The sequence below is a fragment of the Rhyacophila brunnea genome, unplaced genomic scaffold, assembly GCF_057557595.1.
Source record: "Rhyacophila brunnea isolate RB1 unplaced genomic scaffold, BYU_Rbru_1.0 scaffold_6, whole genome shotgun sequence".
NCBI classification, from domain to species: domain Eukaryota; kingdom Metazoa; phylum Arthropoda; class Insecta; order Trichoptera; family Rhyacophilidae; genus Rhyacophila; species Rhyacophila brunnea.
The window spans coordinates 21,375,169-21,397,372 of NW_028233276.1; the positions used below are offsets into that span (position 1 = coordinate 21,375,169).

General features: G+C 31.7%; 1 protein-coding gene across 1 annotated transcript in view; it reads left to right on the forward strand.

Moving 5' to 3' along the window:
• Positions 1 to 8,289, forward strand: part of LOC147065397 (uncharacterized) — a 60,369-nt gene extending 52,080 nt beyond the window's left edge. The window contains exon 10 of the mRNA XM_085956644.1: positions 6,897 to 8,289. Within this exon, the coding sequence (XP_085812770.1) occupies positions 6,897 to 7,512 (616 nt within the window). The 3' untranslated portion in view covers positions 7,513 to 8,289. The remainder of the gene's footprint in view (positions 1 to 6,896) is intronic.
• The last annotated feature ends 13,915 nt before the right edge of the window (positions 8,290 to 22,204 follow it).

Below are 22,204 nucleotides of genomic sequence, written 5' to 3' on the forward strand. Positions count from 1 at the left end.
TTTTTGTTTTACCGAGTATAACATACCCGTACCCCGGGGAGTCTTCACGTATCATACTGCTTATTGATGGCCGAACAAATAAATTGTATGAGACGTCATTTCTTATGCCTGTACAAACAAATAATGACGAAAATGTGACAGATTCAATGATTTATGATACGGGAGACGAAAGTAGATTTACGCTCTAGTCGTCCAGTTTTAAAACTGTAGCATTGATATCTCTAACTCTCTGAAACTCTTCGAAGAGATAAAAGCACGTGAGAGAAAAATTTCATTTTTATAGTAGAAATGAAAACACGAATATTCAGTCATTACTTAAAGTAGTTTACATAATATTATATAAAAACTAGATAGTCTATGTGGATTTTTGAAGAAACAAGGATGGGTTTACATGGTAAAACGGGAAATCCGTCACGTCTCCGAGTTCTCGAAAGACACTCTTCGCCACGCATACGTAAATTTACTGATATTATTCTTGAAGGGTAAACTGATATCTTCATTTGGTGGCAATATGTACACATGATTAATTTTACTCCAACGTTGCCAAAATAAGCATGTTTTTTAAGAATAACTTTACTCACTTAATCAGATGTTTGGCACCAGCTAAACTTTTATTAGTGACGTTCGTGTACTTCTGAATAATTATATTTTTATTCAATACTAAACACAAGATTCTTTATCATATAAAAACATATTTTTAAAATACCTCAGTAACATACATAATATTATTAGAAAAAAAGTTGAATCAAGAGGCACTCAAACTCTCTTTTTTCGATTTCCAAGTGAGTGCTTTAGCTTCTTAGCTATCGATCCGTATATGATTCATGCAAATTATTTTTTATTACTACGTTTTAACTGAGCAACATACTTCAAATTCCACCATTTTCTTTAATTGTTTACAAATCAAATTGCCTCTTGATTGGTGCACTTTGTTGTGTTACAATTGCCTTTCTAGGTTTTTTTCAATTGAGGTTTTTCATATAATATGTACTTGTGTATATTTTTATAATTATTGTTGAGTTTCATATGATTGTCAAAGTATTTAAGTAGGTAAGAATATTATCATTTTGAAAACTAAAAGTTCATTTTGAAACTATATGCCTTCTTTGCTTACAATGCGGATACGTGTTAGGGAATAGATAATAGAAAAAGTGCATGATGTTTACAGTTTCTCATAATGGGATAGGATACTTATATTATTTTAAATAACGTGTATCGTATTTGAGTACAAGTTTTCATTCTGATTAAGAAGTGTAAAAATATCAATAAAAAAAATTTGACGCTATTAAATTTATCAAATTTCTCAAAGAGTTTAATTATATATACTTTTTAATATTATTCTTGTAATTTATAATTTATTACTATTACCTACATATTATAGTTAAATATTTTGTTGTTTTGAAAACCTTTTAATTTTACTAGTTAGTCTCTAAACTCTTTTAAGTTATAAAATGAGATTTTTCATTGAATTATTTTTGTAAATTTTCATTAAGATAACTCCACCGGATTTACCTTAAAGCACACAATTATTATAGACATCTAAATTTCGACAAAGTCTTTTTAATTCTGTTAAGGATTTTTTTACAAAAGATTTATTTCAATTCTTTATGTTTATTATGTTATAAATCTTGTCAATATCAGTAGAATGTAAAAAAAAACTGGTGTTAAGACTCTACTGTAAAATAGAGAATAAATACATAAATTTATTTGACTCTAAGAGGCGAAAAAAATGTTTTTACGTATTATAGAGTATATATGTATATGCTTATAAGCATATAAGAAGAAGGGATTATAAAAAAAACATTTTTTACGAGAAACATCCATTAGCCATTTACCAAATCTACTGTTTATTAAAAAATACATTGAAAAAGAATATGTAATCTTTGCCAGTAACGGAATTCAGACTCGCGGCTTCACAGTTGCACGTTTTATAAATTATTCATCTGTGGGGAAACTGTATAAAGAAATTATGACTTAATGATTTTTTTGCGTATTAGTATGCTATGCTTAAATACTTAGCTAAATAACACTTTATTTATTTATATTCACTAAATAAAGTACAGCAATTCATTTTAAAAGTAATGTTTGTAATTAAATACACCAAACACCTTATGAAAACTATTAAAAGAGTATACAGATAAGATTTTATCTAGAGTTTTTTTATACTAAATTAGTGTGTTCTTCATATCGTGATTTTTGTCTTATATTATCAGAAGCGTCAAAAACTCATCAGGTGTTTTGATTGACGCATACTGATTTGTTTTCATCTGTCTCGACGTTCGATATATTCCATGCTGTTTAATTTATATTCATTATTGAACTTTGAGTATCTTTAAATTATATTTTGATTTCATAAATATTCACAATCATATTGAATAATATAATCAATAAAAGTATAGATTATATAAGTTTTAAATTAACACAAATAAAAAATGATATCGCCTAAGAATTTAAATAATTACTACTCATCACAAGTTTGATGAATTACAATAATAATGTGAAACTGGTTAATTATTACTAATTTTACCCAATATATATAATCGAGTAACCCAGGATAATTAAACATACAGTTATCATATTCAGTTTTTGTTTATATATAATTTTCTGGAACAACTTCAGGACAAAATTTACCATTTACACCGAATTGGACTTGAATTTCTCTTCTTGGTCATTCTTTCATGACTGAGTATTGTGACCACCTTGAAATTTTAGTATCTTCATAGCGACCAACACTTTCCACCCCGATTGATCCTCTGTTTCTCTCAGGGTCTGTCCCCAGTCAGCTCATTTACTTGTTATTACTCTGCGTTGCCTACCTTGGAGGCAATTCAAAGTCACCAGTCTCTACAGATTATTTGGTCCACGTCAAACATTATATCTAAAAAAATGGAGAATGCGTCTCAAACATATTATCCGCATGATTCTTTAACTAATAAATTCCGGCCGCATTATTCATTTAAAGAATAGTTTAAAATTTTGTTTTTAACACTAGTGGAATTCTACGACATGAACGCCAATTAAATTAATAATAATACATAATTAGTTATATTAAAATAGTGAAAATTATTTATTTATTTCAAAGGAATACTTTCTCAGCTCTAAATAATAAAAATGCCAGTGACGTTACTAAAAATTATGAAAATTTATTATGTATAAAAAACTATGTCTACTTTAACCATTTTTTTTAAAACATATTTGTAGATTATCGTGATGTCTGGACAATTGAAGAATTAATTTTTTTCCAGAACAATTTTGGTATCTATGTATGACATACGTGATGGGTTGTTCAAAATTGTTAATAATGTATTTGCAAATGTATGCAATATTGTTTATCTAAATAATGATGACGCACTATATAAAAAAAAAACTTTTTTAACTCATTCGACGCGGATGACACGGCTGTCGTGTCCCTGTTAAGTGGCCGATCGATCCAATTAACATGTTATTTAAATACGGTCATTAAAAAGTAATTAAAAGGTCCGCAGCGATTGTGTTAAGCTTGATGTAAGTCACAAAGCATAAGTGCTTACTATAAAGTAATTTATAGTACGAAATTGTACGTAGATAATTTAATCATTAGCTTGAATAAGCCTTTTTTCAGTTTCACTCTCATTTATCATATTAAATTTAGGCTCCATATTTATAAACGAAAGTTGTCTATACTATCACAACATAATACATTAATCCATGTTAGTGAAACAATCGAAATATATCATTGTGGTTTATATTAATTTACTTACCTATCTAATTGCTATTTTTCCTGAGTTAAAATGAATACTTATTGCCCTATTCGAGTTAATTTAAAAAATATCAAAGACCTTGACAAAAACCTTCTCTTTGTACCGACGGAGCCAAAATAGTTATTACACTAATTATTATACTAATAACTAAATTAGTTGCAATATACTATGCACTGAGAATTAATTAGCAGCAAATTACAAACTATTATCGCCCGCATCTGTTAAAAAGTAGATGAAATAAATAGCAATGGACTGGATATATCGCTGAATAAATGTCGTCATACAGTGGAACCCATTACCATACCGCAGCATTTCAACTTAGCGTTTTTATTGCCAGATCTAGAATTTTTTAAACTATCTAGCTTGCAAAATTTTTATCTGGCGTATGGCTAAATCTAGTGTTTTCCGATACCCCAAACATCTTATAATTTCTCATCATAAAGCTAAAATATTATGTCAGATTTGCTTGGAAATAAACATGCTGATATGTAAATATGATGATAAAACTTCGCACCTGCATTCATTTTATGTGTTTTTTTAATCTTTGATTTTGTAAAAAAATATGTTATACATTATAACATATTTTTTTGAAATGCTAGTTTTTAGACACTTTTTGAATGTTGAGAAAATCTAGCACTTTCTCTTCCATCCAGTTTATTTTTTTACTCTATCTGGTAAATACTTTTGTGAATGACAGTTGAAAACACTAAACAAGGGGCACTAAATACTCACAGGGATGTTCTAAAATCCGTTGAAGAGACGAAGATAAAGTTCAGTGGAAGTGCGTGGCAGCAAAGAGCTAGGGATTGAAAAAGTAGAAGGAGATAGAGGAGAACTTCATCTAATACTGGATCCGTACTGCGGCATATGATGATAATGATATACGGCGTCATAGCAGAAAGAAAATTCTATAAACCATTTAATCGAATTTAATGGCCTTCATTTAACTGTGGTTCTAATCTGGCTGAGAATGATTTTGTGTATTAAATAATAATATAATGTACCCACTACATACCGTTTTATCTTGTACGCAACTGTGTTATAGGGGGTTTGAAGCTTTCTGGTTTTTTGGATAGAAAAAAGCTTCACGAGTGATTTCTTTTCCAATCACGTAGTATTCTAAAATCGCAGCATTAAAGTAATTGCATGCATATTGGAAACGAAATTGATAGAACACGAACAAGAGTGAGACATGTCTAGCACACTCGCGGGCGTTAATTGATTTAATAGAAAAAATATGATTGATACGGGTCAAACGTATACACCTGTGCGGAAATTTAATTAAGATGTTCATTATGTACGAAAAAAATAACGAGCTTTCATCGTATGACTATGGGATATGCAGTCCTTTCTCACGAATGTAAAAGTAGACGAGCATTGATGTTATCATCTTTTGGTATTCCAAAATGGTGTTCCCATTCAATCTTCTTCCAAAAAAACTATCTTTTTTTGCTCAGATTAAATTAAATAAACATATGTATTATTTACATATTTTAAGCTAATTTCAAGAGTCATAAACGCTGACAATGTTTAAAAATGACATGATACTATTTATCATATTACTCTACCAGTAATTGCCTTACAACTCATTTTAAATCGATCAACGCACCAAGCTTACGTTTATATTCAAACAACATCTTCTTGGCTACGTGTTATAACTGTTAATTACAAGCTCCTCCCATTTTTAACCGCAATTCGATTATAAACTAACAGACTCCTCCCATTTAGTCGACAACAGCGCCTTCCGGCTTTTGCCTAAATCTTCTTGTTGGAGAGTAGTTATTTGAGCTATCAATCTGAAATCTTCAGATATTATGAAACCAGTACCAATTTAGTAGACTTTTATGCCGATACCTCAAAAGATTCCGATGCTACAATATGATTGTCTTGAAATCTTTAAAATAATGAACTACCTTGGTAAAGTGGTAAGATAACAGCGGTAGAGTAGTGAGGTGAGGTGCGGATAGAAGGACGTAAACTTAGACCCCACCGATGTCGAATAACGTACCTACTTAACCTAAATAATTCATTACGAGTAAGTAATGTGGTCAGATAGCAGCGGCTTGGTGACGAGCACAGGTGCAGGGCAGGTATAACGGCGCGTAGCTAGATCCAACCATTATCTATCTCATTCATTTGAAAAAAATCCAATGGACTCAGTTTATTTCTTCCTTCTGTATATCTATACGTATTTTATGTATATGAAGCCGTAGGTTATCGCTAGTATTAATTATGACACATAATTCAGAAATACTTCAGAAACATACTTATTGGAAACAAATATTAAACAAAATAAGGTGATATCTACATCCAGCAGATTCTGGCCAATGTAATTTACCAATTTAGCCACTTACACCTAATCATGACGAATTTAACTAATACTAAACTTAGTCATTTTTTATCACATCACAACAGGCTTTTGTTGTTTGAATCATGGTACCAATAATAGGTAATATAATTAATTCATAGCCGACGTTTGGATCCCTCCTAATTTTAGTCGTAATATAATTGCACTCACATACATAATATTTGGAAAATAAAATAATTATTTAACTTTCTCTTGAATTTAGTATGTTTACCACCTCTGAGCAGTGCATGACCTATCTACCACTCACGAGACATGATACGAGAACAATCATTCTAGAAACACATTACTATCACGTCACATGAGTTTACGTGCTAGAACAACCAGAACATCCAATATTAAAAATTGTCGAACTGCAAAAACATTGTGTCAATTACCTGCTATTTGTAGCTCACGTCTAAACCACTAAAAATAAAAATAAGTGTGACCTTAAGTGATTCAAAAATATGTAAATTTTCAATAAATAAAAAAAAAGTTCTATTACGCGTGACATTGGTGGTGTAGCATGATTAGGCGTGAGGTGACCTTAGTGTGGTTGTCATACATTTTGGTAGATTTTGCTAACTGACATTATTCGCTAATGGCTAAAGATGTGTTATTGGATGGGGACATCTGTCTGATAACATTTTACCTAGTAAAATAATATGTCACCACTTTTCACGGCATGTAAGCGTACACATACTTGCGTGTTGCGTAATGTGTTTCTAGCATAAGTTTCAAAAATATTTAGGCCATAGTAAATTCAAATAAAAAATATAGGTAACTAATTTAACATTTTTTTTATTCCGCAGGTACGTTCCGCAATCTTCAGTTGACACCCGCTTGAGTGAATCTCGGGAAGGTGAGCCCATTTCCAGTTATAGGCATCACAGAAAACGGAAACATTCAGAACCAAACTCAAGACTTGAACCACTGCAACTAGTTTCAACGAAAGACTCTCACATAATCGTGGACGCTGGAGGAGGTGGGACACTTCTTGCACTCACCACTCCAGCTGATAGATCGAGGTATCCTTCAAAACCAGGGCTTGAAGATCCCGCTGATTTCATCGACCGCTGGAATCCAAGCCCGCCTTGGTCAGATACCGCTCTTCAGAAAGTTCCTCAGGCTTATCAAGAACTAAGCTATGCTGTTCCTACTCCCCTGACTCCAACTGGTACTCCTGGCGTAATGCATGCATACGGAGGACTGCAAAACACGTTTACGTTTGACTGGCTGCCAGAACATTATGTAAGTCATTCAGGAAATGTGCAACCAGTCTTGCATATTGTATGTAGAGACGACGATTTTAATGGGAGTGATAGTAATTCTGTTAGGCAGAAGATAATGTCTCATCAAGTGCCTGTTGGTGAAAGCTCTACACATCCACAGACAGGTAATTCAGAAGGAGACATCGAAGCATCGTAACGCGCAATAAAAAATAGTAGATAAATACTTCAACGCACTGGTACGCATAAAACCTCGATTAACATTGAAGAATTTTTGAGTTAAGTGTTTATAGCTATTATTATTGATACGCCAAAAGATTTCTTATTCATATATTAGTTAGATAAGTAATGTATAATAAATGAGTACATAAGCAATATTTTATATATGATGTTATTTTATACATATTGCATTTACTTAATGAATCCTGTGTGCAATGTATTTTAATACAATTTGGTAATTATTATATTAAGAAACGTATTAGCTAGAGCATTGAAAATTATACGAAACATATTGATTTTTATTTGGAATCTAAATATCGAATTTACGCATGGTTGCATGGTTAGATGAACGAATATAATATAACCCCGAACAGTAGAGCTATGACTGATATAATATGATCTTCTTGCAAGTGCCGCCATTTATTTAAAACATCATAATAAGTAGACCCTATCTAAAATCACTGTATAAAAAATCTTAAATAAAAGAAAAGTGTCGATTCACTTAGAACTTTTTAATCCCATTAATTCCAATTTCATATTTTATTAAATATTTTTTTTATGTTATGCAATTAATGTACAATTTAATAACATATTATGTTGTAATTAAATGCAAAGTCTACCAATTATAATAAATTATAATGTAATAAATAATAATATGTAGTATGTTATAAGTATATCAATGATATGATACTGTAAGCGAATGAATGTTCATAATATTATAGATGGTTATTAAATTTATAAGGAAACAATGTTAAGTGTATGCCTATGAGATCATTATTCTTACTGTGTAAATTAAATAATAAGTGTAAAAAGTATTTATTTAAAACCAAGGATAAAATTACAGTATATTTATAAGTAAATTAAGGTCATTAGTCTTTCATTTTATAAGAATTTTATATATTATTTAAAAATATTAAAGTATACCTTTTTTCAATGATCCCTAATGGGGATGACTTTCAAAAAAAATATAAATTTTATTTCAATAAGGGTTTAATAGTTTTATATTTATTAATATACATCTGATTCTATAAAAAATAATATAAGTACTGATTCCAACTTAATTTTATTATCATGATATTGTTATAAGTCCCCAAATGAAAAAAGATATATACCTACCTATATTATAAACAAAATTGATTTTCTTTTTTTGCAAATATTTTTCCATTAATATAATGATGCATACGATTTTTTATGATTATTATAATATTTCATTTGTATTTTTGATAGACTGTTGTTTTTTTGTAATATATTAGTGTAATAATACATTTATAAAACAATATATTATTTATAATAAATAATCAAACTGTTTATATACTGAAAACTGTAAGATGTTATTTTAAGAAATTTTGAAATATATTTTAAACATAATTAAATAAATGATTTTAATCTGTGTTATTATTTTTATTGAATTATTATAAACCTTTTCTCTCTTTAGATTATTAGTAAAAAATATAGCGAAGACTTCGCTTAGAATAGCTTGCAATTAATCACGATAGACTCTAAATGTAGTAAAATTCATATTGTGCACCTACAGTATTAATATTGATATAATATTAGTGTGGTTATTTTTTCTCCTAAATATTTTTAAGACAGTCACAACTGTTCTCGTCCTTAGAGTTATTTTAAACTATTGATGGTTATATTGGTAAAAAGTAATTAATTTACATAAGCCATGCATCAAAATATGATTTCACAAGCAGAGGTTATGAAGTTTACTACTATAAACGTTTATATAATAATAAAAGAGAGTAAGTTTTAAAGGATCTGATATTTTAGATCATAATATTAGGTTATTATGGTTAATATAATAGGTAAAATAGAAAGAGTGAATAACATTGTTTACCTCTAGTTGGAGTATATGAGCATCGAGTGGAGGTTAGATTATTAATTTTTGTTTCTTCAAGTTGTTAGTTGTAAGTCATTCGCCCTGCCCACTTGGTTTTACTTTTGATCAAGTGAAGTCAACATGCAATTTTCCGTCTACTGCGTCTACGTTGCAATCTAAATCTTCAAAACCGCGCTATCAATAATTAAGTTATCCCGGGTGACAAGATAGAGAAAGAAAAATTATTGCATAAGCAAAATAATTATATTAGCAATATTCAGTAGGCACCTATGTTTCATCTTACATATTTTATATGCAACTACACTAGTTGGGTTGATATAACGACCGTATATAAAGTCTTGGATTGAGGGTTTGATCTCAAGGCGGAACAAAAAAATAATGTTGTTTTTTATTATGATTTTGATCCAGTGCAAGGGCCTAGCTGCTTGACAACCATTCCTCGAAAAAATATCTTTGAAACTAGCATGGTATTTTTTAACATTTTTTTTATAACGAACTATAAAGTTAGTTACAATTCTATTAAATAATTTTAACACTATATATTTCAGTCGTTTTAATTATTAACCATCCAATTATTTAAATAATGCAGTAAATGGTGAGTAAAATACCGCAAAGTATTCGGACAAAAACTAACAAAGATTACTCTAATTATTTCAGCTACAACCCTGTTGGTCAGCCAGGGTCGATATATAAAACAACCAAACGGAGTTTCAAGACCTTAACCCTCTACAGCTAACCATCCTACATATAAGAAAACTTACGATAGGAAATCGCTAAATAATTAATTATTTAATGTTTACTAAAAAAAGAGTTACTTTTTTATATGATTATAGTTTATATAGACTTCTCAGTAAATGCCTCATTAATCGTGATTGTCGTCTTCACGAGCGGTTTATATTATGTTAATATTCTTTCACGTCTTAAGAGATATGCTTAAATGCTTAACCAAATTATTAATAATGATGACAATATACAAAAAGTGAGAAAGTCTACGTTAGAAGAATGATAGTACAGCATAGCTCATCAAGCCATTTATTGCGGCCAACCGTGTAAATTCAATATGGTAAAAAAAATCATTCATCTATGAGTTCTATGAGGATCTATGAGGATGAATCGTCACCACTGGTAAAAGAACTGTGTATTGTGATGCATGTAATGTTATGATAACTGTTTTTATATAGAAGAGGTTAACCATCAGTAGTTTAAAAAGTGCTTTTACTTAATATGTACTATGTTTTCTTTTTCTTCCACCCGGTCACGTCCCAACATTGGGGGATAGGGCAAGCACAAGTTGGCGCCACTTCCCTCGGTCCATCGCCAACTCTTGCGCTTCCCGCCATGTCAGACTTGCAGCACGTAGGTCGCTCTTGTAGTACCGCTGCAGGGTGAGGGAGGGCAGACCACGGCGACGGAACCCTTGAGGCTGTGTCACAAGGGTACGAAGTACCGCACTCTTTGGCGGCATCCGGAGTACGTGTCCCAGCCACGTAAAGCGTCTGTTCGTGATAACTTCAATCACCAAAGGCTATTGTATCTGTTCACGAACTCAGGTATTTGTAACGCGGTCGTACCGATGTACCCCTAAGATTCGGCGGAGACATCGATTCTCAAAGCTCAAAAGCCGAGACTCTTGAAGCTTAGTAAGAAGCCATGTCTCACAGCCATACAGGAGCACAGGTAGCACGCACGCGTTAAACAAACGACAATTGGTCCTCACAGAATACAGCCTTGACCTCCATGCGACTCCAAGTTGGTTGAACGCAGGCCCGCCACACCCATGCGGATTCCAAGCTCACTAGAAATACCACCATCATCGGCAACTGTGGCTCCTAAGTATTTGAACCTGGACACCAGCTCGACGGGCAGACCGGAAACCCGCAGAGAAGTGTCACGCGTCGATGCATGCAGTACTGCACATGGATTTGGTCATTTACAATGTACACAACTAAAATAAACATTCTGTAAAAAGGAATATCGAATAATGGTATATTTTCTTCTGTTAATTTTGCAAAAAGAAGAACGAGTCAAATTAGTGTGCAAAAAAAGGAATCGACCCTTATTCGTGGCATCGCTAATAGTTCAAGTAATAATATGTTAAGACAAAGTAAAAGCGGTTAGATTACTTATAGTGTGAATGTATATGAAAATAGGTTCAATATTTATCGAATACTGCTGGTTGGATCGGTAAGTATGTACAATAGATTGAATGCAAGCTACATTTATTATGTTACCCATTCGGTTGTGTGAGAGTACACGTCGATTTTGTCAGATCTCTTCACATTGTTTAATATGTGCGTATTATTTTGACATATATTATGTACCTACATTAATTAGAATCATTTCATTTTGTTAATTATCCGTAGTTGTCTCTCCTATGGGCATTTTTTTAATTAAATTTAATCTCAGTTTAATTTCAGTCAAAATCCACTTGAGTGCGTGGCGATCTCCGTCTTGGAAATCCGCTTGAGATGTTTCCAGGCATAAACAACTGCTGAGGCTATACATCAAAATGTAAAACCTCGTAATACGCTTACAACTGAGCGTGGTGTGGGGCGGGTTGGTTTGAAGAGTTTCGACAGATTTTTTTATTTATCGTAATAGATAGAAATAAAAATAAACACGCATAAATGCACACATAAAAACGACTATACAAATGAAAGTATGAATATTTTAACTGCGTTTGGGCCAGGAGTATAATTTATATTCATTTATTTTAGAATTTATGACAGTTATAAATGTGCATAAATCTTGTTATAACATATTTAAGCGACTCAGCATTGCAATACAGTTTTTTTAATAAAAGAATCATGTGGAAATGTATATTTTTAATGCATTCATTTAAACTGGATTATTTATGAATATAATAGAAAGCATTAAAAAACAAATATTAAGGGCAGAACATCACACGCACATTTTTAATATGTATATCTACTAAATATCACCAGTTAATAATTATAATTTCAGTGTTCACCTCTCACGAGAAGTCTTGTTATACTTACATGTGTTATTTTCTTCCGCGGAGCACTTAACATAAGCAGATGGGTTCAAAGCATCGCGAGGGCAATCTACAAACTGGTAAACACTTTTTATATTATTTATTTACAAACCATACGGTGGAAAAGATCAAATCCCAAAGTGAAATTGGAGATTTTTTCCTACAATAGTACCTAACTAAAGATTATTTCGAACACTTTTAGTATTTTGACTACAGCCTACTTATAATTTATTAAAATAAAGCATAGTAATATGAAATATTTATTCTAAATAATTTAAACACAAAAATATAATATCTCACTGAATATTCGTTATTTTTGCAATACTTTGAATGACATCTTCCCACAAGTGAATTAGTATATTACCAGTAAATATTATCAGGTAGCAGTATCACCTGTCAAAATTCTCATACGTCTTCTTCCTGTCTCTCTATGTGTTTGTTTTAACTTACTGTAATTTTTCTGACATCACCGAGCACGCCATCGCTGACCTCGTTCATATATCACATGGAGATACATAGTTGATGGTTCTTCCGCATCCATAATGTTTCTATTTTTTTTGATTGATTGTGTATGTTGTCTACGGTTGCAATAGGTGATGGCACCTTGTTCTATAATTACACTTAAATCTCATGGATAATACACTAATTTCTCGATACTCTAATCAATCGCTATCAACTGTAGAAAGGAAAAAAGACGTAACCCTCAGTTTTTTCAAAAAGGGTTTATTGGATATTAACGTTTTACACGATTAAACACATGCTGTATTCAAAGGATGTAAGCTGCAAATGCCAATTTTCAAAATTTAGAACAAACTGGGAAAAATGACGTAACCTTCATTTTTGCTGATTTGTCTTTAATTAACACAATAATTAATATCGGATTAAGAATATAAATACCAAATTTTTATATTACATGAATTTCATGGTTGTCTATTTCGTATTTTTAACTTTGACCGAAAACCATAGCAAAAAGTTTTTGTGCATCCTGTAAATTGTTGATTTGTGTGGGTTACGTCCTTTTTCATTTTTATGCTATTACCGCACTGTAAGAATCTGTTGATATATATAAATATATATATTAAGAGTGTCGTTTGTTTACTTTTATGACACGATTAAAATAAGCGATTCCTCCCATTTATCAAATTTAGAATTTGCGTTTATGACGTGTATGTTTAATACGTCTTCATGCGATAATGATAATAAAAGATAAAGATAATATATTATAAAGTAATTATTAATATAAATTCCACAACTTTTATGTTGATATTGATGAACCTAAACTATCACAATTACTTAAATACGATGTGTCCATCATTGTTTTAATTTCTGATTTATTCATGTGCATCTAAAGTTTATTTTTAGTACTTATATTTTTTATTTATCCAGTGAACGTTTTTTGGTTAATTCTAATAAATTAATGTTCATTTGTTATTTATTACATCATGATAATGATCAAGTGCGACAATGATACGCCTACAGTACGGATTCAACGTATTAACTATACTTTCAAAGAAGTCAGATGATCTTGACGTTTGTGCTGTATATGTGCATTTTATTTTGCAAGTCTTGGATCGTATTGGTATATAAAGATAAATGGTAGGCTGGTATTTCAAGTAGTTTAAGATGCATCAAAGAATGATTCTATGCCTAGGTATATAAAACGCAAAAGCTTGTCCAGTGCAACAATCAAGGATGAGCTTTCATAGTTTTAAACAGTGAAATATTTTATTTCCATTTAAAAGACTATACGACTAAAAATTATAATTTTTGTAAAGACTTTCTGAGTGCTGGATGATTGAGTTTTAAATTAATTACCATTTTAAAATAAATCGCCTAATATATTTGGAAACTATTGTCGATTTAGTGACACGAACCTGCCGGAAATAATTGTATTTTAGACATATATTTTATTTATAATATAATATATAGAAGAACAGATATATATAATATATATATATATATTATGCATTTTAGATAAATATGAAAATCCAATGTAATTACTTTCAACGAATGAATATATTTGCATTCGTATATTTTAAAATTTAATGAAAAAATTCCAAGTTTTTAAAAATCTAAATCGGTAACATCTACATAAGTATTTTATTCCACACTCAATTATGTTGATAACCCTCGTACGTCAGGGGTCGCCGGGCTTGGTCCGAGGCCCGCCCTGATTTAGTGGCGGAGTCCGCTAATTAAACCGTAAACTGGCTCGTTCGAACTGTATCGTTCCCACGCCTGGCTCGTAGGCACACACGCACATAATCACTAACACAAACAATAAAACCACTAAATCAAAAAACTCCATATACACTTCAAAGCTTGGGCACATTTTGCGGCTTTTGATAATGCAAAGTTCGAGTAAACACTTGAATATGTGCACACACCGACGCGTGTGTATACAATCATACGCGTGTCCGAGCACCTGACCAAGTGTACGCACACTTGTAAATATAAACATGGTAGGTTTGTATTATAATTAAGTAAAAGCCCGTAAAAGTGTTAAAAAGAAAAATCATCAAATGCCGGCTCTACACTGTACTGAGGAATTTCTATTTAAGATTATTGTTATTTAGGGTAGTATATCTAGTTCAGTTATCATTAAATAATAAAAATATGCTACATAATATGTTGGCTGAGGGTGTAAATAAAAATTGATTGAAAAATTTAACTTATTTTGTTAAAATATTAAGAAAAATGTATTAATATATACAATAGAATTATTTAGATATTATCACAATTTTGTTAAGCGCTTTCGTAATGAAAATACTCTGCTTGGAGTACATCTTAGCTTTCCGATGTTTTCTACAGCACTTTTATGAGAAGACTGTATTTTTTCCTCGCTGCTTCGTGAACTATACGAATGTATTTGATAGCATTTCCCGTGACTAGCTCTGGCATATCTTTCTCAATATGGCGTCCTTCGGAAATTGGTTACTTCTGAAAGTTGGAACCAGAACCTTCTTAGGCCTCTAGAAAATTACACCAGAATTCGAGTAAGGTTGTGGATTGGAGTCCTTTATTTTTATCATTTTAACATAAGACGGTCAACCCCTAAATTGGAATATGCTTTCTCATGATGATGCAACTGCCTCATTCGGCATAGTGTATGATCGTATATCACCCTGTAGCATTGCTACTTTAAACTTACACTTAAAACTAACTAATTAACTTCACCATGTTCGATCCCAAGAGGATCATATGGGCCAACACAGAATGGGGAGGTTATATTAATATATTTTGTTTTTACGAGAAATGGATGTTAGCCTGTTGCTCAACCTATTAGGTCCATACACAAATCGAAAAACAATATATTGTGTATTTGCCACACCCAGGAATTGTACCCAGAACTTACGACATTACATGGTGACGCTTAACTCTTACACTTACACTCTAAAAGTATGACGTTATGCTTGTGTTGTGCTTTGATGCCAAAGTGTGATAGGGTAAAGTAAGAAGGTAAATAATATTTGAGTTTTAATATATGGATGTCACCCCTTGATTCAAAGACTTTAAACCATATGCTCAAGTCATATTAAATGGTATGAAAAAGAAGAAAATAGATTAAAAACATTCATGCTTTAAATATTGATAGAAAAATCATATTGAATATATTCAATAAAATGGATATTTATTTTCTTACCTGAATATGTATATTTTTTATAAAATAAATACTCAACTAAATAAAATAAAAGTACGTATATAGTCAACATGTTATTAAATCACTAGAAAATAAAATAGTAGGTATGCAAGAATTAATTTACTTTAACATAGCAAAAACACTTTCATTTAGCATGTTACCTAGTCAGGCGCAAACATAAATTGTATGTAAAATTGGCGCGGAAAATTGCTGTAAATGTTATTCCACTTTAATTAATGATAAATATTTTGTGTTCATTTATGTAAACATAATAACGTTACTAATTTATTTATATTCCTTATGCTATAATACGTAAACATAAGCTTATTTGTTATAAATGCAGTGGGTACCTAAGTGAAATTGAATACTTAGTCGCTAGAGAAATATGTAGGGAAATTAAATAAAAAGTTTTAACATAAACGGCGAGTAGATCAGCGGAAGCGACCAAGGGTGTGACTAAAAACAAAGTTTAGTGACGATGAGAAGAACGTTGAAGCTAATGGCCCTACCCAACCACACCCGTCCTGCACCACACCTGGTCTTAATCAGGTGTATCACGGGATCCTATGTTTGATGTGAAGCCTATTTTTTGTGACTGAGAATATCTCAGGACTCCACTCGCTATCCACTCAATGTATTTTAACTAAATTTACATGATTTTAAGTTAAATGTACACATAGGAGAGTGAGGCACGTCTCTTATCCTTTTCCATACACCTCTTGTGTGGTTTTCATCCTTTTTGATAATAAGACCAAAATAACGACTGAACAGGACTGGCTAGGAATATTAGTCAGAATCGAGCGGATTTGAAGGAGGCCATTCACAACATGGAATCTAGCGCTGAGGAAGAAGAATTATAAATTAATTTCAAATTCTTTTTCAAAATTTACTTAAAACTTTATATACCTAATTCGAAGAAGAGAAACATAACGGTGCAAATTATTATTAGTTATTGGTGGTATCAACGTGTAAAACAAAAATTAAATCTTTTGAAGTGTGTAATAAAATATTGATGTTAACTTAGTAACTTAACATTAATATTACTAAAGGTGGAATGTAGTTACAGATGTCCGTTATTTCAAAGTTTATCAAATGCAAAACTGCCACCTAATAATAAATGACCCGAAGTTAATATTAAGTAGTAAAGATATTTCTGAAAATATTAAGCAATTATCATTAATAATTATAAATCAAATGATCAACTGAGGGTAATATAGTGAAGCATTCGTGAATAGCTTTCAATATAAGAAATAGAACTTTTAAACTTGCTTTGACATAGACACACTTGAGCTACTTACCTGATTACTGATACCTATACCTATACAAAATGTGATCAGATTTTAAATCATTTTATATTATATAATATTTAATATAAGTGGTACCTAGTGGTAGTACATACAAGTAGGTTCTATGGAAGAAAGTTAAAAAATACCGTTATTGCGAGTCTAAATAATTTAAACAATCTCATGACAATCAAATCAGTCGATAAAAACAAAAGCTCCCATATCGAGAAAGGCTTGTAAAGCTTTACGCAAAGTTTAAAGGTAAACTATGCATTGTCGATGGAGGTATGTACCAACCTAACCCTTTTATTGGAATGCTTATTATTGTCTTACATGAATAATGAAACATGTTTTATAACATTGAAAATAACAAATAATATTTGTTCAAGCACTCTCATCTATATATAGGTCTAGGTACTGAAAGGTTAATGTAAGTTTTAATAATTTAAAATAGTAACTGAATGGAAATTACCTAAATTTTACGGAATCGTATTTTTAAATTATTGATCGTATTTTGTTAGCGACCTTGATTTTAGCATCTTTGGATTTTATAAGAGTTCAGTTGACAATGTCCCATTGAAGCGGACGAAAGTTAGTCCTGATTATTATTTAACTATGTGGAATAAGTATTACATAATGGTTTGTTTTTATTCAATTAGATTATCGTCATTTTATATCTAATGAATTAAAATTTTGTACTTTTCCATTTGAGCCTTTTTGTGACCCAGATTTCGTCTTTCGGCATCTTCTCGCACTATGCATACTCACCAATGGCAAATACATAATGATTAAAGTAGTCACTTTAGTGAATTAACCGTATTGGTTGTCAGTGTAAATTTGGCACAGGCAAAACCGGGGGTTGCATTTAATTTTAAATTCCATCTCGCATCCTCAGTCAATTAACACAATCACTGCTGACCTTTTAATTACCACATTTAAATAACATGTTAATTATATCAAATGGACAACTACTCCAAACGCGCCAGTCGCGGTGTTGGCACTAAATTCATTATAATAATATATATATATATATATATATAACTAAGTATTAATATGATAAAAATATAATATGTTTACAATGTTCGAATTAAATAGTCGCATATCTTCATTTTTATACCGTCTGCCATGTTTTAATCGACGAAAGAACAGTGAGTGCATGATTCTCGATACGAATGTGTCGAATTAATAAAATGCATTGCAAATATTATAAAGCTGTTTTTATATTAAAATTATAAAGTTATTTTTGTAATGAAATTATAAAGTTATTTTTACAATGCAATTATTAATGTAGAGGGTTAAGTGTATGCTTAAAATGCTCGATTGAAAATAACGCTGATCCGCACAATAGACAATGAGACAATTTATTACAGAAAAACATTCATACACATAAAAAAATAAAACGATACGAAAAAATAATTCAGCGACGCACCGAACCAAGATAAGTAATTCCATTGTTTATATGTGGTCAGTATATCAGACGAAACTCATAGCCCCATACTGTTCTCGGTGACCCCGGTGAGATCGTCTTTTAAAGTGTGCACCCAAAATAGTAATACCACAACAAAAAAGCTCTTATTGATTTAATCGAAAAGCATAATGTCAAATATAGACTACTTCAAACGGTTCACGTTGTAATAAATACTTATAAAAATATCATAACGCATTTAAATACATAATATGTTTTACCTTTTTATACAAATATTTTGCTTTGGTTTTTAATAAACAAAAAAAAACACTTTGATCCAATTCCACCAAAATCATTTTTTTTATTAAATACCATAAAAAATTAATACCTACTAATTAAATATTTTAAAGGTTTGTACTTGGTGGAATATTATTTATCTTTTTTTTGATATTATAATGATTTAAATATCAATATTATTGTGTGTATTCATTGGAAAAGTCATTCAATATATATTTTTTTAATGAGGTACATTTATATAGAGGGTAGTATTAGAATGCCCATATCTGATGCCGTTGGCGGAGGTTTAAAATACATGTCTGGTAAAAATCACATGTTGATTTTAAATGTGTCTCTGATTTGTATATTATCATGGAGAGTATCACACTGTTTGACGATACTAGTTTTGAGATATTGCAGTAAATCACCATATATGCCATCTTTCAAGTAACTCAAAGTATCCTAGCTAAATAACATTCAATAAAATATCTGCTACACTTACGACAACTATAACTTAAATCAATATCTCGCAACAGACGCTAAAACAGGCCAAGGAGAGCTGTAAGCCTATATATAAAAAAAATCAAACTGGGGATGGTGCTCTCTCTACTGTCTCATCTCAAACGATGTATAATATTATTGATGACTGCCTGATACCAGAAAAAAGCGATGGGCTCTCGAAACTCTGCATAGACAACACAATTACGAAATTTACCTGCAAAATACTAAACAACAAAATAACACAACAATACACGAAATATACAAATCTGGCCATTTTTTTATGGAATAATAGAACTACTTTATGAAACAGTTTATTTACATTATGGTTCATAATAATTATATTTTTAAAAAATCTCGCAATATTCATATCGTGATACTCACCACCACTGCGTTTTTTAAATTAAAGTTACAGTTTTCATTTAATCGTATTTATATATTTCTGGGTTTTCACCGTGTGTACTTCCTCCTTCTTTGCTAAACGTTTCTGGCTCGTTGTAGAGGCCATTCTCAAGAGATTGAGTCATTAGAAGAAGTAAATACGCTGAAAACCCAAAAATCTATAAATACGATAACAAACAACCGTGAAAGTCTGAAGCATATACAGTCATTAATATTATTATAAATTTATTAGAGACGTTTTTAATATAACAAAATTTATGCATTATACATTCCTCGTTAAGCATCATCGTATTATCAATATAATCATATTTGCATAAAAAACGTGACTATAAATAATGCGCCATAAATTATAGTTTATGTCCTGGCCACACTGCTCTTCTAACCTGTTCCGCACGGGCCGTGGTATTTTTTTTGTCCATCGGCGAAGCACCGGCGCCCGCGGGGTTGGCGTGTGATTAAACCGCTCACAACCGAAAGATGAAAACGTCAAAAACAGTGACAAAGACGAACGAATCGGGCAGCTACAAGTGACACGCCTGAATTCGTCTCCTCATACGTTTTTAACATGCATGTTATGTGAGAATGATCGATACAGAAAACTTCGGTACCTACATACTAGGGATTGCAATCCGGGCAGAACTTTTAATCCTTGAATTCGAATTCTCGATTCCAATACCGGAAATATATATAAATTGGTTTACGTAAATTATGATTTATTACCTGGCAATACTATTGTTTTATGTACAAAAAAAAACTCTTAATCGCTATCTAAAATAATTAACAAAATTTAGTTTAAATATACTTAATGCCATGATGGTGCGACGACTTCGATCGACCAGTGATGTCGTTAGATGCAATTGGTTTAGTTACGAAGGAACCCCAGTAGGCACTCAGCCCTTGAGTCGCCCCTGGAAGGGATGAGTGGATATCGTTAGAGAGACTGAGTGTGACCAATTGGAGTAAGAGATATCAGGATAGAGATTACTGGAGGACGATTGTATAGTATAGACAGCGTGGATACAGACATAGTACCGCTTACTTACCATATACGAATAAAAAAAATAGGTTCGTATCTACATGTTGCATAAAATCTGGTGTGCTAATGTAATGTACCTACTACGCTCAAAGGCATTAAACCTATACTAGAAATGCATCTTGTTCAGTTATCATGCATGGCTCGGAAATCCTTTATTTTACGAAAAACATTAAAAGAGAGATACACAATAATTGTTGGATTAAAGAAACTAAAAGCCAGACCCAGAAGCCGGGATGCAAACTAAATAGACCAAGTATAAGGTGGAAGGATAGTTTTAAAGTAGATTTAAAGATCTTTGGAGTCTTAAACTGAAAAGAAGCATCTTTGAATATATCTGGATGGAGGCAGATGCTGGAGGAAGTCAATACCCACGTATCAAGATGGTAGTACGAGATAACTACGTATTTAAATATATTTCTCTTATGATGTAGTATGGGAAAGTTTTCTGCTAGGGTAATGCTAGCGGCTAAGGTATTCTGGTATTCATAATATAATTATCTAAGCCGAAAATTCCATTAATTTCAATATTTGTTAAATTTTAGGCATAAAGCCCATTGACGCAGCGAGTGCGGCGCTCGCGCAAAATTTCTACAAGTGGCGCGTAAATCATCAAAAATACAACGTAATCAAATACGCCAGCGCCCACTGGACTTAACGATGCCTTGCGCGTCGCCTGCCGCATGAGTCACCGTTTTTCGCTTCTCGGCGATACGATTTAATGAAAATACAAAGAAGTCCATTCATTGAACACGGCTACCAAAATTACGCCGCTTGGGGCGTCGTCGATCGACGGGCCAAAAGCAATTATTTAATAACAGAGAACCCATTGTTTTATTTTATTCCGTGTCATTATATTTCGCTGGTTGAATAATGTCGTCGTAAATATTTATTACAAGCCCCGAAATATTATAATATTTTTATTGCTTTGTTATGAGAGACGCTGTAAAAATAATTGTTTTGTGCTGCTTGGGCCGCTTATTACATAGGTGAAGGGTAATGCGCGGCGAGAGACGTGTGATTATGGTTATGAATACGCCGACTTCGCCCGCTCGACGCGTTCTGTGGGCACCATCGCTTAGAAACCATCACTCTCTTTGAAATATTGGTTTAGTTGTTATAGATGATACTCTATTTCAGGTGCAGAATATCCAAATAACGGATTTTCATTATTTTTATCCCGCAATTTCAGAATCAATAAACTGAGCGGAATTGCAAACCCTAGTACTCCACATGCTGATATCAGATAACATGTTGAAATATCTGCGATGTGATCACTGTAATGGAAAACTCA